At 39.5% G+C, this 18,436-nt stretch overlaps 1 protein-coding gene across 1 annotated transcript in view; it reads left to right on the top strand.

Annotated features, from left to right (window-relative positions):
• The window catches only part of PIGU (phosphatidylinositol glycan anchor biosynthesis class U), a 120,674-nt gene that overhangs the window by 14,016 nt on the left and 88,222 nt on the right, over positions 1 to 18,436 (top strand). Inside the window, exons 3-4 of the mRNA XM_024128344.3 lie at positions 9,751 to 9,810; positions 11,277 to 11,339. Of these exons, the coding sequence (XP_023984112.1) occupies positions 9,751 to 9,810; positions 11,277 to 11,339 (123 nt within the window). The remainder of the gene's footprint in view (positions 1 to 9,750; positions 9,811 to 11,276; positions 11,340 to 18,436) is intronic.

The following is an 18,436-nucleotide window of genomic DNA, read 5'->3' on the forward strand; positions in this document are numbered from 1 at the left end:
GGTGTTAGGGAGTGTTCTAATTTCTTTCTTTTACATGTAGCTGTCCAGTTTTCCCAGCACCACTTATTGAAGAGACTGTCTTTTCTCCATTGTATATCCTTGCCTCCTTTGTCATAGATTAGTTAACCATAGGTGCATGGGTTTATCTCTGGGCTTTCTATCCTGTTCCATCGATCTGTATTTCTGTTTTTGTGCCAGTACCATACTGTCTTGATTACTGTAGCTTTGTAGTATAGTGTGAAGTCAGGGACCCTGATTCCTCCAACTCCGTTTTTCTTTCTTAAGATTGTTTTGCCTTTTCGGGGTCTTTTGTGTTTCCATAGAAATTGTGAGATGTTTTGTTCTAGTTCTGTGAAAAATGCCATTGGTAGTTTGATAGGGATTGCATTGAATCTGTAGATTGCTTTGGGTAGTATAGTCATTTTCACAATGTTGATTCTTCCAATCCAAGAACATGGTATATCTCTCCATCTATTTGTATCATCTTTAATTTCTTTCATCAGTGTCTTATAATTTTCTGCATACAGGTCTTTTGTCTCCTTAGGTAGGTTTATTCCTAGATATTTTATTCTTTTTGTTGCAATGGTAAATGGGAGTGTTTTCTTAATTTCACGCTCAGATTTTTCATCATTAGTGTATAAGAATGCCAGAGATTTCTGTGCATTAATTTTGTATCCTGCTACTTTACCAAATTCATTGATTAGCTCTAGTAGTTTCCTGGTAGCCTCCTTAGGATTCTCTATGTATAGTATCATGTCATCTGCAAACAGTGACAGCTTTACTTCTTCTTTTCCTATTTGGATTCCTTTTATTTCTTTTTCTTCTCTGATTGCTGTGGCTAGAACTTCCAAAACTATGTTGAATAAGAGTGGTGAGAGTGGTCTCCAATTTGGATTCCTTTTATTTATTTTTCTTCTCTGATTGCTGTGGCTAAAACTTCCAAAACAATGTTGAATAATAGTGGTGAGAGTGGGCAACTTTGTTTTGTTCCTGATCTTAGTGGATGGAAGGCGGATTCTTTACCACTGGACCACCAGGGAAGTCCCTATACATTTTTAAATGATCACCATGATAAGTCTAGTTGTCATTTGTCACCATACAAAGATATTTTGTAATTACTGAGTATATTCCCCACGCTGTACATTTCATACCTGTTACTCATTTAATTTCCTTTTTTTAAAAATAGAATCATGGATTTTTTTTTCAAATTTATTAGTTTTTTTGGTTGCATTGGGTCTTCGTTGCTGCACATGGGCTTTCTCTAGTTGCATCGAGTGGGGGCTACTCTTCGTTGCGGTGCGCGGGCTTCTCATTGTGGTGGCTTCTCTTGTTGCGGAGCACGGGCTTCAGTAGTTGTGGTACGTGGGCTCAGTAGTTGTGGCTCGCGGGCTCTAGAGCGCAGGCTTAGTAATTGTGGCACTCGGGCTTAGTTGCTCTGTGGTATGTAGGATCTTCCTGGACCAGGGATCGAATCCGTGTCCCCTGCATTGGCAGGCAGATTCTTAACCACTGCACCACCAGGGAATTCCCTCATTTTAATTTTCAACTGAAAGTTTGTGCCTCTTTATCTCCTTCACCTATTTCTCTCCTCCTTCACCCCTCTGCTTTTTCTATCTTTTAATATAACTGTTTTTAATGTCCAGAGTTTGTAATATGAGGGCCACTGCTTTCTCCCGTACTCAAATTGATAAATTCTCAGTTGGCTGGTGAGGCCAGTTGGGATACTTCTTGTCTAATTTGGTTTCTAGGAAGACTTCATTCAAGGCCTTAATGGTTACTGATCAAATGGAATTGTGTATTTCACCAGCTTTCTCATATTCCTTAATCCTGGCCTTTAAGAGAGACAAAAACTCAGCACAGCATTTGTATCTTTTTCTTCAGCATCCACCTGGACAGTATATTTATGCTCTGGCACGAGAATCTTCAGGGCATTAAAATTCTTTTCAAAGTCATCTGCCAAGCCAGCCTTCACCACACTGGCCTTGTAGTAAGCCTAGTCATAGCAGGTAGATTCTCAGGTAGAGTAGCCAACCTGGAGATGAGGGTCTCATTCCAGGATTTCAGGGAATTAGCAGTGGCCTTTGGTCTTGGGGTATGATCTCCCCAAAAGCTACTCAGTTAGCAGCTTCCATTGTAGACTTTCTCCCTCTTGGATCACTTGCTCTGGGGGAAGCCATGTCATGACCAACCTTAAGGAAGCCTTTGTGATGAACTGAATATTGCTGCCAACAGTCAAATGAGTAAGCTTGGAAGCAGATATTTAAGCTCTTTTAGATATTGCAACCTCAGTCGACAGCTTGGCTGCAATCTCATGAGAGACTCTGTGCCAGAACTATCCAGTTAAGCCACTCCTGGATTCCTGACTCTCAGGCACTGTGTGAGATAATAAATGTGTGTTGTTTTAAGCTATTCAGTTTTTGGACAGTTTGTTACACAGAAATAGATAACTAAGATACCTAGGGAGTGAATTAACATAACGAATACCAGGACCTAGAGCACTCTAATACATCAAGGTTGGGATGGGGAAGAGGAACTAGTAAATATAGCTGAAAAGGAGGAAAATCAAGGGAATGTTCATGGATGCTAGATGACCATGTAATTGCTTAAGGAGGGAGTAAAAACTGTGTCAAATGCCATTTCAAGGTTGAGAAAATTTAAATTGAAGATTGATGATTAATTTGCCAAAATTGAGACTTTGGCAACAGTAATTTCAGTGGAGTATAGGGACAAGAGACTGATTGAAGTACATTGAGGGAAAGATGTGGAAAGACAGAGTATAGACAACCTTTTTGAGGAGTTTTACTCTAAAGGAGGGCAGAGAAATGGTATGGTAGATGGACGGAGATGGCTAGTGAAGATTTTTTAAATATGAGGATCTGCATATTTGAATGCTGATGGCAATAATTCTGTGGATAAAGAAGTTGATGATGTAAGAAAGAGGATTGAATGAGCAATGTCTTTGAGGAGGCCAGAAGGAATAGGATCACCAGTTCACAGGTGGAGGATTTGGTTTTATTTATTTATTATAAATTTATTTTATTTTTGGCTGCATTGGGTCTTCGTTGCTGTGCGTGGGCTTTCTATAGTTGTGGCAAGTCGGGGGTACTCTTCATTGTGGAGCACAGGCTCTAGGTGCACAGGCTTCAATAGTTGTGGCTTGCGTGTTCTAGAGCTCAGGCTCAGTAGTTGTGGCACACGTGCTTAGTTGCTCGTGGCATGTGGAATCTTCCCGGACCAGGGCTCGAACCTGTGTTCCCTGCATTGGCAGGTGGATTCTCAACCACTGCACCACAGGGAAGCCCAAGGAGGGTTTGGTTTTAGATAGGAAGAAAGGAAGTTCATCTGTTGTTAATATGGGAAAAGTAGAGAATATAGATATAGATAGAGGAAGTTGGTCAACTGGGTAGTGGGAAAATAAGGTGGTTCTTATTTAATTGCTTCTCTTTTCTCAGTGACATAAGAAATGAGATTGTCGGCTACAAGTGAGAACTGGAGAGGGAAGTTGGAGGTTGAGGAGAGGGGAAAATGTGAAATAATCCTTTCAGAAAGAATATGTCAAATGAATAAATGGAAGAGCTATATCTAGCCAGTTAACCATCATTTAAAATGTTTTTTCTCTGGGAAAATGTTTTCTTGGATACAGTGAGGGAGCCTAGAATACATTCTTACTCCTCATCACGTGCATTCATGCATGCTGCGTGTGTAAAGGGGGATAAAGGCCGGAGGTAGGAATTTCTAGCTACTAGAAGCATGTTAACTCTCTATACCTGTCTAAGATAACCCCGTTAGGACTGTTAACCTGTAAAACTCTGAATTAAGGGGGAAGAACAGTTGCTTCCCCTGAGTGTAGTGAGGATGACTTCAAACTTAGAGTCCCTTGCTCCTCATTCCTGAATATGGGTTAATTTGCTTGTAAGCTGGGCATTCATAAATCAAGAGCTACCTATATTTTAATATAGCTTCTCTAAGTAATAAAACACTATAAAGAAATAAAATTATATCAAGCCAAATGAAAAGCATACTTTTGGAGAGAAAGTTCATCGCTGCTTTGTATTGTTTCTTTCTTAATCTTTAGCAGATTTTATTATCTATTTCTTAAGGAAAGGTAAGAATATGTGAAAATGGAGAAGAAAAATCTGCACAGGAGAGAAAAAAGTAATTTAGCAACCACAGGTTAGATTTTATGACTGCCTTCAACAGATGTTTCTGTTTTCTGTGTTTAGTCAAGTACTGATAGTAAAATTGTACTTATATAATTTATACCCTACCCTGACTGGGAGTAGTCACCTAAATGGAGTTGTAGCATAAAGACAAATTATATTCAGTGCATGCTTCTCTATAACAGTATGATATGCAATTAAACTAACTACTGTGTACATGTTAGTTCATTACGGAAATGAGCCCAATTGCTGATAGACTTTTTGAGAACAGTTTGTTCTATTATTTCTGAGACCTATTTAGTGCCATTCTAAACTATCTGAAGCATCAAGACACTTTGAAAGCAGGCTATTGGTAATATAAATATCAAGTTGCTACCTCTTACAAACAAAGATAAATGCAAAAAAGAATCCATTAGTAGATAGTTGTAAAAGTTTAATTCTTTTAGAACTTTGAAAGGCAAAGCTGATTTCCCTATTTTCAAAAAGAGGTAAAAAGTTGATCTCAGGTAGCTAACATATTGAGTTTTACTGTATGCTAGGCACTATGCTAAGTACTTTGTGAATATTACCACTTAATTCTCCCAAGAACCCTGTGAAATAGGTCACTATACTTATTTTATAGCTGAGGAAACTAAGGCTCAGAGGGGAAGACAACTTGCCCAGAGGTACATAGGTGGAACCTGGTTTTAAACCTGAGACTGACCCCAAAGCCTTGTTCTTTCTACCACACTAGCATGATCTCACGAAAAAACCTGTCAATAACCTTTACAGTATCATAAGACACATTTTTACATGTGGTTGGGAGTTGGGAAGAGGTACTTCTGAGTCACCAGCATGGGCTCACTAAAACCAAGTCATGTACTTTCCTTCTGGTGTGGTGGACTGGTGAACTGGCTTGTAATAGCAGACCAACTATCCTGCCTAGAACAACTAGAAAAGCAGGAGGAATACAAAAAACATCTGTTTGATGGCATTGGAAAGTAGCAAGATAACCAGGACTTGAGGGGCCGAGATCCCAGAGTGGAAATTGCAAAAAGTGAGATCGACAGTCTGAGCTGCTTTCTCCTTGATGTATCCAATTTGTAAGTGGCACAGGCTGAGGGGGCAGAGAAGGAGAACAGAAATTGGATGGTAAGAGGCTACAGATCTAAGCAAAGCTCTTGGCAGTCTAATGGTGCTGGGGAGATACAAATTCAAGTGCACTTCCAACCAAGGTGGTAGGGCTCTGGCAAAGGACTTGGCTTCTAGTTGGGTCCTCTAAAGGACTACACTCAGAGAATGAGGGTAGACCATGTATAGACTAGTCTTACAAAGACTGAAGCCAGCTTCTAATTAGCTTAACCCCTAATTAGATTAAGGTGATACAATTCTAATTATCAATACTTGCCAGAAGCTTAAAGAAACCATTACTGGAAGAAAATCCAGAACCTCTACAATTTCTTTTGCACAGTGTCTATCATTCAATTAAAAGTTACCAAGCATAATAAAAGATAGAAAAAAATAGGCACTAAAAACAGACTCACAGGTGATCCAGATATTGGAGTTATCAAACTTGGACTTTAAAATGACTTTGACCTGTGATTGATATGTTCAAAAAATAAGTGACAAGATAGTGAATTACACCAGGGAACTGGAATATGTAAAAATGATCAAAGGGAAATTCTAGAACTAGAAAACATAATAACAAATTAAGAATGCAAAAGGCAAGGTTAACAGCAGATTACACAAAGCTGAAGAGGAGATTAGTGATCTGGAAGATAGAAAATAACCATCTGAAGCTTGGAGAGAAAAGGATAGAAAACAGAGGGAAAAAAAGCTATCTATGAGATACAGTAAAAAGGTTTAACATAACATACAAATAGAGTTTCGGAATGGGAGAAGGGACAGAATGAGGAAGAAACAATATTTGACGAGATTAGTGGCTGAAATTTTTTTAAACTTATGAGATATTTCAATTCAAAAACTCTGTAAACCCAAGCAGGATAAATTCAAAGAAAACACACGTCATAATAAAACTGCTCAAAACCAAAATAGGTTAAAAGCAGCCAAAGAGGGACAATTATCTTTAAAGAGAAACAATATGGAAACTAACTTTTCAACAAAAATGAAGGAATCCAGAAGACAATAAAAAGGTATCTTTACAGTACTGAAAGAAAATATCTACTGACATAGAATTCTATACTAAGTAAAATATCTCTAGAAATAAAGGCAAAATAAACAGGTTTCCAACCAGATAAAAATTGATAGCGTTTATTGCCAGCAGACTCACATTTAAAAAAATACAAAAAGGCAGAAGAATTATGATCCTTGACAGTCTCATGGACTATAGGAAGGAATAAATAACAATGGAAAAGGTAAATATATGGGTAAATCTAAATAAGTATTGACTGATAAAACAATAATAATAATGTATTTTGGGTTTAAAATATATGTAGAATTAAAGCTATAACAACAATAACAGGAAAGGCTGAGAGTAGCTATATGGAGTTTAAAGTGTTCAGAGGCCCCATTATTGTTTAGGAAGTGGTAAAAGTAATCATTTATTTATATTATACTTTAATTAAACTCAAAGACATATGTCATAATCTATAAGTTAACCACTCAAAGAATAGTAGCTAAAGGTATAACCAACAAGCTAATAGAGGGGAAAATGGAAGAATAAAAAATAGTGAAGCAAGCAAGAAAGGAGAGAAAACAGCATAGAGAAAATGGGACAGATGGAAAATGAAATAGTAAGACAGTAAACTTAAACACACATATATCAGTAATTACATTACATGTAAATAGACTAAAATCCAGTTAAAAGATAATGATTATCAGATTGGGTTAAAAAAATAATTATATCTGCTTTTAAGAAACACATTTTAAATATATTAGGACACACAAAAATGTAGAAAGTAAAAATATAGGAGAAGACATATCATGCAAACATTACCCCAAAAAAGCTGATGTACCTATACTAATATTAGATAAAGAACACTTTAAGGCAAGAAACATTGCTAGAGGTAAAGAGGATTATTTTATAATGATAAAAAGATCAACACCCAGAAGATACAGTAATTCTACACATAAATTCATCTTACTACATAGCTTCAAAATATATAAAGCAAAAGTGACATGACTAAAAGGAGAAATAGACAAATCCACAGTCAAAGAGGGAGGGTTTTTTTTTTTTTTTTTTTTTTTTTTTTTTTTTTTTTTTTTTTTTAAATTCATCTTACTACATAGCTTCAAAATATATAAAGCAAAAGTGACATGACTAAAAGGAGAAATAGACAAATCCACAGTCAAAGAGGGAGGGTTTTTTTTTTTTTTTTTGCTGTACGCTGGCCTCTCACTGTTGTGGCCTCTCCGGTTGCGGAGCACAGGCTCCAGACGCGCAGGCCCAGCGGCCATGGCTCACGGGCCCAGCCATTCTGCGGCATGCAGGATCTTCCCGGACCGGGGCACGAACCTGCAGCTCCTGCATTGGCAGGAGGACTCTCAACCACTGGCCCACCAGGGAAGCCCAAGAGGGAGATTTTTAACTATCTATCTCAGTCACTGATATAACAAACAGACCAAAAAAATGAATAAGGACATAGCAGAGTTGAATAAATCCTTAACAAACAACCTAGATGTCATACATAGAATATTACACCCTTAAATGTTAGTATGCACATTCTTTTCAAGTGTTTGTGGAGCGCTTATTGAAATTGACCATATTATGGACCATAAAGCAAGTCACAACACATTTTTTTTTTTGGTGGTGCCGCGTGACATGTGGGATCTTAGTTCCCCAACCAGGGATTGAACCCACGCCCCTTGCAGTGGAAGCTCGGAATCTTAACCACCGGACTGCCAGGGAAGTCCCCACAACACATTTTAAATGATTGAAATAATACAGAGTATTTTCTGTGACCACAATAATAAATACATTACAAAAATATAAAAAGAAAACAAAAATAATTTGAAATTAGACTATAGTCTCAATCAAAGAAGAAATCTCAGGGGAAATTAGAGTATTTTGAACTGAATGATGTTGATAAAACAACATATCAAAATTTGTATGATGCAGCTAAAGCCATACTCAGAGGAAAATTTATTGCTTTGAATGAATATACAGTTGGCCCTTGAAAAACACAGGTTTGAACTGCACAGGTAGGTCCACTTATACGCAGATTTTTTCCAATAAGTATGTACTGCAGTACTGTACAATCTGAGGTTGGTTGAATTTGAGGATGCAGAACCATGGATATGGAGGACCAACTGTAAAGTTGTACTCAGATTTTTTACTGCGTGGGGGTTAGCACTCCCACGTTGTTTGAGGGTCAACTGTTTTAGGAAAGAAGACTAGGACTTCCCTGGTGGCGCATTGGTTAAGAATCCGCCTGCCAATGTAGGGGACATGGGTTCGATCCCTGGCCCGGGAAGATCCCACATGCTGCGGAGCAACTAAGCCCGTGCACCACAACTACTGAGCTTGTGCTCTAGAGCCTGCAAGCCACAATTACTGAGCCTGCATGCTGCAACTACTGAAGCCCGCACACCCTAGAGCCCGTGCTCTGCAACAAGAGAAGCCACCGCACTGAGAAGCCCGTGCACCTCAACAAAGAGTAGCCCCCACTCACCACAACTGGAGAAAGCCTGCGCACAGCAACGAAGACCTAACACAGCAAAAGTAAATAAAGAAAGAAATTTTTTTAAAAAGTCTAAAAATCAGTGATCTAGGTATCATCAGAAAAAGATAAAGTAATTATCCCCAGAAGAGTTGGAAGAATTATGTATTGTAAAGTTTAGAAATTAAAGAAGTATAATAATCATTAAAGCCCAAAGTTGGTACTTTAAAAGACTAATAAAATTAAGAAATCTCTGGCAAAATTTGTCAAGATTAAAAAAAAGAAGATGCACATTACCAATATTGGGAATGAAAAAGGGAACATCACTATAGTTCCTGTAGACACCAACAAATAAAATATTATGAACAATTTTATGCCAAAAAAATTGTAAATTTTTGTGAAATGAACAAATTCCTAGAAAACCGCAAGTTACCTAAACTGGCTAAGAAAAAAATAGCAAATATGGATAGTGTTTTATCTGTGAAAGAAATTGAATCTGTAATTTAAAATCTTTTCTCAAAGAAAACCGAGGTTGAGATGGCTTCATGGTGAGTTAATTTTCCCAACTGTTTGAGGAGGAAGTAACACTAATCATATAAAACATCTCAGAGAACAGAAGAAGGGAAAACATTTTGCATTTTATTTTATGAGTTCAGCAATCCTGGTCCATTATGGAGTTTCCCGTGCCTATTATATATGTCTTAAAACTAAAATTCACCTCATACCTTTACTGTGTAAACAGCTCTTCACCAGGTATTTAACACATGTTAGATTTTGTTTATTCTTTTTACTCAATTCAGCAGATAGTCCCAGTGGCACAAAATGATTCAAGTGATGCTAAATAATTCTCCCTCATATGTACGCTGGCAAACTAGCATAGAACAGTATTCTAGGAAAGAAAGAGATTTTTGTTGACAGAATAGCCTCCTCCCCACCCCCTACTCTGGAAGCTGATAACATTAACTTTTAATGTATTTGTTTTTCTCCTGCAGACTCCATTAATAATATACCTCTTTCATTTCCTGATTGACTATGCTGAATTGGTATTTATGGTAAGTAACCTTCCACATAAAATCAATATATATGTATTTTTAATTTTAGAGTCATTTTTTTTTTTTTTTGCGGTACGCGGGCCTCTCACTGTTGTGGCCTCTTCCGTTGCGGAGCACAGGCTCCGGACGCGCAGGCTCAACGGCCATGGCTCACGGGCTCAGCCGCTCTGCGGCATGTGGGATCCTCCCGGACCGGGGCACGAACCCGTGTCCCCTGCATCGGCAGGAGGACTCTCAACCACTGCACCACCAGGGAAGCCCTAGAGTCTTTTAAAATAAATTTATTTATTTTATTTTTGGCTTCGTTGGGTCTTCATTGCTGCACGTGGGCTTTTCTCTGGTTGCAGCGAGAGGGGGCTACTCTTCGTTGCAGTGCGCAGGCTTCTCACTACGGTGGCTTCTCTTGTTGTGGAGCACGGGCTGTAGGGTGCACGGGCTTCAGTATTTGCAGCATATGGGCTCAGTCATTGCGGTTCGCGGGCTCTAGAGCGCAGGCTCAGTAGTTGTGGCACACGGGCTTAGTTGCTCCGCGGCATGTGGGATCTTCCCGGACCAGGGATCGAACCCGTGTTCCCTGCATTGGCAGGCGGATTCTTAACCAGTGCACCACCAGGGAAGCCCTAATTTTAGAGTCTTTTATCTTCTTGTTTTTAAGGGAAAAAAATCTATATTAGGAGCTCAGGAGTTTCTCAGAACATAAAAGCAAAAAGCTATCTTAAATGTGAATTCATGGAACTGTGATAGTATTATGGATGTGTGAGGAGTATTCTCTGGCATCTGACCAGTTCCAATTCTTTATACTTTTAAAATTTGATTTCTGGACTCTGTAGTCTTGAATTTCTAGCTTCAGGGTTCTATGATTGGCTTTAAATGTGGTGCCAGTAGAGAGGGCATCCTGAATTTCCTAAGCATTCTGCCAAGACTGTGCAGAAGTCTTGCACATTCTGTGCAGAGGACATAGGCCAGATGAGACTTTAAGGGCAAGAACCTTCAAAATTGAGAAAACAGGGCTATGTTTTGAGTGTAGACATTTGAAACAGTTGCCTAATCTAGAGTTGAAAATCTGGGTCAAGTAGGAGGTCCACTGAGGTCTTCATTAATAATTATAATGGCTGTGGCTTGTTGAGGGCTTACTGTGCGCTAAGTACTTGACCTGCATCAGGCCTGCAAAGCAGTGGATATCATTCTCATTTTATAGAAGATTTAAATAACTTGCAATTACAGAGCAGATGTGGGGCACCAAACTGATGTAAGCCTCAGTGAGTCCTAGTCCTCAGAGTTTTCTGGTCAGACCTCCCTGAAGAGGCTTTATCTTTGTAGTCAAAGTGAGGGTTGAGGTTCTACCTGAATGTAAGAATTCAGTACTGGATAGTCCATCACCATCCAAAAACTCCAAACTCTGGCAGCATCCCATTACTCCTGTACTAATTAGGTTCATTTCCTTTTATTTCTCTTTCTCTTGACAGATAACTGATGCACTCACTGCCATTGCCCTGTATTTTGCAATCCAGGACTTCAATAAAGTTGTGGTGAGTAGTCAGTGGGTGGGACAAAACCAGTGAGATTCAGTAGCCTGCTGATCTCTGTTATCACAAAAAATCAAAGGTCGTGTACTTAAAGATCAGCTGTCTTAAAATCCTAAGAAGTGGGAGTGAAGCTTCTGGCTTGTTCAGCCATCCCTGGAATGACCAAACCCAAACCAGTAAGACAGCTTTACTAATATATATATAGAAAAGTCAGCTTAATCTTCGTGGCTTAATATCCACTCACCTATCCAGGTTCAGACTTTTTGGAGTAAATGGAGTTGAACTACTGTTATATTAATGAAGACCCTTAAAAATCTTCCATTCTTTTCACCAGTTTTTCTTTCCACAAGAAAATGAATACAGCTTTTAACTCACTGTCTTATGCCTATCCAAGGTAAAAGTGGATTCCCAATGTAGTTTCTATTTCCCTGCAGAGAGCAATCTAAATTGGAAAATTTGGCATGTATTAAATACCTATTGAAAACCATATGTAATAGCCAAGGATAATTGTGTAGTGGGACCATTCTCATTTTCCTGGGTTCTGAGAGAGTTAACAGATTAACCATGTGTATTATCCATGTAGTTATTTTAAAAATTTTCTGCAGTCCTCATTGACTGGCTGGGAGCCACTGAGAGGATTTAGACTGGGGTGAGTGAAGGCTACATTCCATTGGTGTTGTCTGTTTGTGGTTCATTTTCACTTCTGTTACCAAGTAATAGAACCAGAATTAGCAGTCTGCCTTTCTGTGCACTGGTCATCGGTAACATAAAGTGGGTGAATTCTAGAATTTTAGACCTCAAAGAGATTTTTTAAATATCTGGACTGAGAGTTCTTAATTTGGGGTCTATTTATAGGCTTAGCGGGTCTATAAAGCCCTTGAAATGGTATGAAAAATTGTGTGTGTGTGTGCATGTATCATTTTTTCCAAGAAGAAAGTCCATAGTTGCTATCAGTGCTCAAGGAGTCCTTGATTCCCCCCCCTTAAAGGATTAAGAACTGCATATTAGAGACTTAACATCACTAAGACCAGGGAGTATACATCTTAAGCTAATGGAGCATTTGTGACAACATGGGTGAAACTTGAGGACATTTTGCTAAGTAAAATAAGTCAGACAGAGAAAGACAAATACCATATGATCTCACTTATATGTGGAATCTAAAAAAATCAAACTCATAGGAATAGAGAGTAGCTTGATGGTTGCCAGGGGCTGTGGGTGGGGGAAATGGGGAGATGTTGGTCAAAGGTATTAACTTCCAGTTGTAAGATGATTAAGTTCCAGGGATCTACTGTGCAGCATAGTAACTCTAGTTAACAATATTGTATTGTATACTTGAAAGTTGCTAAGAGAGTAGACCTTAAACACTCTCACCACACACACACACACACACACACACACACACACACACACACACGTAGATATGTGAGGTATGTTAACTGACCTTGTTGTGATAATCATTTTGCAATATATATGTATAATATATCCAATCATCATGTGTACCTTAAACCTATACAATGTTATATGTCAATTATATTTCAAGAAAGCTGGAAAAGAAAAGAAAGGAAAATTTTAGGGCTGATGTAAAATGCTTTAACAGGATTCCCTAGAAGGCCAGAGATGAAATAACTGGGCATGAGATTTATAAGCAGAGGAATTCAGAAATAAAATAGTAGTGGTTATTTTCTTCTCCCAAGGTAGTTTGTGTATGTAAACTCCAGTCTTTGTTCTTTGAAGTTACCTGCTAAAATATTTAGGGGTGGGACTTCCCTGGTGGCGTAGTGGTTAAGAATCCACCTGCCAATGCAGGGGCCACGGGTTTGATCCCTGTTCCGAGAAGATCCCGCATGCCACGTAGCAACTAAGCCCGTGCACCACAATTACTGAGCCTGCGCTCTAGAGCCGGCGAGCCACAACTACTGTGCCTAGAAACCGTGCTCCACAGCAAGAGGAGCCACTGCAATGAGAAGCCTGTGCACCGCAACAAAGAGTAGCTCCTGCTCGCCGCAACTAGAGAAAGCCCATATGCAGCAACAAAGACCCAAGGCAGCCAAAAATAAATAAATAAATAAATAAATTTTTAAAAAACCTCATTATCTCATCTATGAGAATTGGGTGATTGGGATTGACATGTATACACTGATGTGTATAAAATTGATGACTAATAAGAACCTGCTGTATTAAGAAAAAAAAAAAGTGCTTTGTACCAGAATGATTACTGTGTGTTGTAGGGGGAGGGGGCTACTTGATAATTTTATGTTGTTTTCCATAATTCCTTGGAGTTTTCTTTCTAAAATAGATAAATTTCCTTTAGGAATTCCAGAAAGCCTTTAGAGAAATATTCTTAAAATTGTTTGCTTTACAAATGTATGTTATTATTTTATTGAGAAATAAGATTAAAATCATCTTTCTGATTTTAAGATAAAAAAATAATGTAAAGAATTTGCCACTCACAGACCTTCATTAAAAGAATGATCAAAAAATGTGTCTAAGAAGGAAATAGATGGAAGGAAGGACAAGCATTTACTGGGTAAAAGAACAATAATGAAGACTTATTTGGGGACTGTTACAAGATAGATTGATTCACATGTTTCAGTGATTAGAATGGACATCTTTGGAGTCCACAAGTCTGCCTATCATAGTGTGCTTGGTACTTTTACTTTCAGCATCCTAGTGGGCATGTCACCAGTGGTATCTCCTTGTGGTTTTTGTGTGTGTGTGTGTGTGTGTGTGGTATGCGGGCCTTCCTCTGCTGTGGCCTCTCCCGTTGCAGAGCACAGGCTCCGGACGCGCAGGCTCAGCGGCCATGGCTCACGGGCCCAGCCGCTCCGCGGCATGTGGGATCCTCCCGGACCGGGGCGCGAACCCGGTTCCCCTGCATCGGCAGGCGGACGCGCAACCACTGCGCCACCAGGGAAGCCCTCCTTGTGGTTTTAATTTGCTTTTCCCTAGTGACTAATGATGTTGAGCATATTTTCATTTGTTTATTTGCCATTTATATATTTTCTTTTGTAAAGAGTCTGATCAACTTGTTTCCCATTTTTATTGGCTTATTATCTTTTTATTAGTGAGTTTTAAGTTTTCTTTATATATTCTGGATTTAAGTCCAGAACAAATAAAAGTTTTATAAAAAAAAAACTATTAAAAAAAATTTAGGGGTGAAGGGTCATGATATTTACAACTTACTTTCAAATGGTTCTGGAAGAAAAATGGTTCCCATGTGTGCTTTTATCTCTGTGTGTGTGTGTGTGTGTGTGTGTGTGTGTGTGTGTGTGTGTAGAGATAAAGAAAATGTGGCAAAATGTTAACAGTTGGTGGATCTATGTGTTTTATTGAATTATTCTTTCAACTTTTCTGTAGTTTGAAAGTTTTAAATATAAAACCCTGGAGAAAAAAATAGCGTGTATATATGTATATATGGGATATATGTGAATATCTAAGGGAGGTTTGGTAGCTTTCATCTAAGAACACAATCAGATCTTTTCAAAGAAAATATAAAACTGAAATGTGTTGGGTTTTTTTTCTGAAATGTGTTTTAATGAAAGTTGATTAGAGATGCTACCATCATATGCATTCCTTTTTTTTACTGATCAGCTGTCATATACTCCAATTAAAACAATTTTTAAGGGGAGGAGAAGCTTATGGGGAAATAATGAAACTAGGTTTCAGTGAGTTTCTTAACAAAGTCAGCTTCAGTGTCAATAGAAGAGATACTTTTAATTTAGTGCGTCAGTAATTTTAATTCATTTCTTAGTTATTTCTGACTTTATATGGAAACATATAGAGAACTCTTTTTTTTTCTTTGTGTGATTTAAAGAGGGAGAGAGAAAACTGAATGAACTGTTGTCAATACCCTGGTTTTGAGCACAGCAAGGCAGGGTGTGCTATCTGTTATCACCAAGATAAAACTTTATCACCAAATAAAAATTTGGAATAGTTTTGCTTCTCCATCCTCAGAATTCAGCCTACTAGAACATTAGGTTTCTTGGTTAGAATAAGAGTTTCATTTACCCTGTGTCAAAAATTAACTCATTCTAAATGGCAGACTTTGATGATACTAACATACTACTGTTGACTTGGATAGAATATTAGCACATCTTCCCACAAATCTTTCCCAGTTTGTGAAAATGGGCCCATATCATATAGTCTGGAAGTATTTTAGTCTTGCTAGAATTTGAGACTTTTTATCCCTGGTAATGAAGCTGTGTCTGCACCCAAATGCATCCTGGTAAACTATGGTGCAGAGAGAGAAGACTCCAGCCCCACCCCAATCTCCAACTTGAGCATGTGGAACATGAATGCTGATTGATTGTGACCAGTTGATTCTCATGACATTTTACATCTGCCTCACTTGACAAAAGCAACGTTAGTCTAGTCTGTCCTTTGCTGAGACTGCTCTTATTTGGAACTCAGAATTCATGTTAGAAAGCTGCAGGTGGTTTGATAGGGAGTGATAAAAACCTGTATCCCCTACTATGCTTAGAGGGTTGTGAATTTGGAGGATAGGTTCCTGAATTTGGAATGTGCTGAGGCTAACAGTTGGAGATACAGTGGGGGTGGAATAGTCACCCCACCTGTAGGTTTTGGGGATGCAAAGGGGTATAGACACAGCTTCAGTGATTAGAAGAATGTCTTTATTTGGAGTAGGGAAATTATGTCCTTGCAAAAATCAACCTTTCAAGGGACGGGGAAATGGCTGCGTGGGGTAGTGGGTAAAAGGGAAGGAAAACTCCACCCTGGAGATTTTTTTTAATTCAAAAATTTCTGCTAAAATGTAACATACATATGGAAAAACTGATTAATGATTACAAAGGTAACACATTCAGGTAATTACTTTTTAGGTCACTTTTAACCTCTCCTGCTTTAAATCTCATTGTAGTTGAGGCTGCTGAATATACCTAGAAATATACCTATCTTTGGATTTTAAATTGTACTCTTTAACCTTATTTATTTATTTATTTATTTTTGGCTGTGTTGGGTCTTCATTGCTGTGGATGGGCTTCCTCTAGTTGCGGCGAGTGGGGGCTACTCTTCGTTGCGGTGCGCCGGCTTTTCATTGTGGTGGATCCTCTTGTTGCTGAGCAAGGGCTCTAAGCGCACGGGCTTCAGTAGTTGTGCCGTGCAGGCTTCACTAGTTGTGGCTCGTGGGCTGTAGAGCGCAGGCTCAGTAGTTGTGGCGCACGGGCTTAGTTGCTCTGCGGGCATGTGGAATCTTCCCGGACCAGGGCTCGAACCCGTGTCCCCAGCACTGTCAGGCGGATTCTTAACCACTGCACCACCAGGGACGCCCCTCATTTATTTTTATACTTCTAATATTTTCTTGGTGTGTGTGTGTTTAATTTTCCTTAGGTTTTTAGCCACTTTCCTGTCTCTAACTGGATGCATGGGGATGTTTTAAAGGGATTTTGTCTGTGCTTAGGGGATCTGAGTCAATATTGAGTTCTAAGGCCAGGCATAATGGTACCTGTGCTGGTGAGATTGGGGGAGACAAAAAGAAAGGTAGCATCGAATCTGGGGACTGCTGACCTGACTGCCCTTCTCTCGTGGAGACTCTCCTTTCATAAAATCTTTCTGTTTCAAAGTATTTTGGAAGATTGGGGTTACAAGGAAGTATTCTTTCCTTGTTGGCACAGTGTCACCTTTGCCCAGGGCCTACACATCCCTGTTTAACTGCCTGCATCTCTTAACTGTAGTCCTGCTGGCTGGCTTCCAGCCTGGGGAATGGGCCTGTATTTCCATCTGTCTCTCTGGCTGCTCCTGGGTGAACTCCCTGTTTCCTTTCCTTTTAACAGCCTTCTTTGTGGCTCTCACACCCTGCAGGTGGCCTTCTTTTTTTTTTTTTTTTTTTTGTGGCCTCTCCCGTTGCGGAGCACAGGCTCCGGACGCGCAGGCTCAGCGGCCATGGCTCACGGGCCCAGCCGCTCCGCGGCATGCGGGATCCTCCCAGACCGGGGCGCGAACCCGGTTCCCCTGCATCGGCAGGCGGACGCGCAACCACTGCGCCACTAGGGAAGCCCCAGGTGGCCTTCTTTTTGCAGTAGAACTCCAAAACCCTTAGCTAGTGGGGCCTCTGTCCTTCCACCACTACTGCAGCTGTCCTCATTAACTACTTTGTTTGCTAAGCCAGCCCCCTTCTCTCTGATAAAAACACCTTAGTTTATATTTTGCCCTTTTAATTAAATAACCCCAGCTGTGAATGGCTGCAAAAATCTTACTGATGATAATTCCCACCACTTAACTTGGACTCCCAGAGATGATCAAAGGGAGGCTTTTGAAGTTTGTTCAGGTTGTTTGTTTTTTTTGTTTGTTTGTTTTTTTTGTTGTTGTTGTTTTTTGCGGTACGCGGGCCTCTCACTGTTGTGGCCTCTCCCGTTGCGGAGCACAGGCTCCGGACGTGCAGGCTTAGCGGCCATGGCTCACGGGCCTAGCCGCTCCGCGGCATGTGGGATCTTCCAGGAACGGGGCACGACCCTGTGTCCCCTGCATCGGCAGGCGGACTCTCAACCACTGCACCACCAGGGAAACCATGTTCAGGTTTTTTGATTAAGCCTCTACCTAAACCTCTGCAAGAAATCTGTGGTTACCTGTATTTCTGTGATGATCCTGGGATTTTCTTTTGAACTGAAAGATGGCTCTTAGAAATATTTTTTTAGTTTAAAAATTTAAATATCCAAAATATCTAAGACATGCAAAAATATATAAAGAATAATACATACTGTGAACCTATTTCAGCTTAAAAAATAAAACATTTTACATATAGTTGCCTCTCTCTGATACTTTCATCTCCTTACTCTCCTTCTCTCCAGTTACCACTGTTCTGAATTTAGTGTTTATCATTCCCACACACGGCCTTAACTTTTTGTGCATTTGTAAATATACCTAAGTAACATATAGTGTTATTTTGCATGCTTTTAACTTTATGTAAATGGTGTAATGCAGTATTCTGTTGCCATCTGTGTTTTCATCCTTAAATCTTTATTCACACACTACTTTGGCTTCTCTGAATTAGTTTGTTTGTTTTTTTTTTGTGGTATGCGGGCCTCTCACTGTTGTGGCCTCTCCCGTTGCGGAGCACAGGCTCCGGACGCGCAGGCTCCGGACGC

Source organism: Physeter macrocephalus, chromosome 14 (assembly GCF_002837175.3).
Source record: "Physeter macrocephalus isolate SW-GA chromosome 14, ASM283717v5, whole genome shotgun sequence".
NCBI classification, from domain to species: domain Eukaryota; kingdom Metazoa; phylum Chordata; class Mammalia; order Artiodactyla; family Physeteridae; genus Physeter; species Physeter macrocephalus.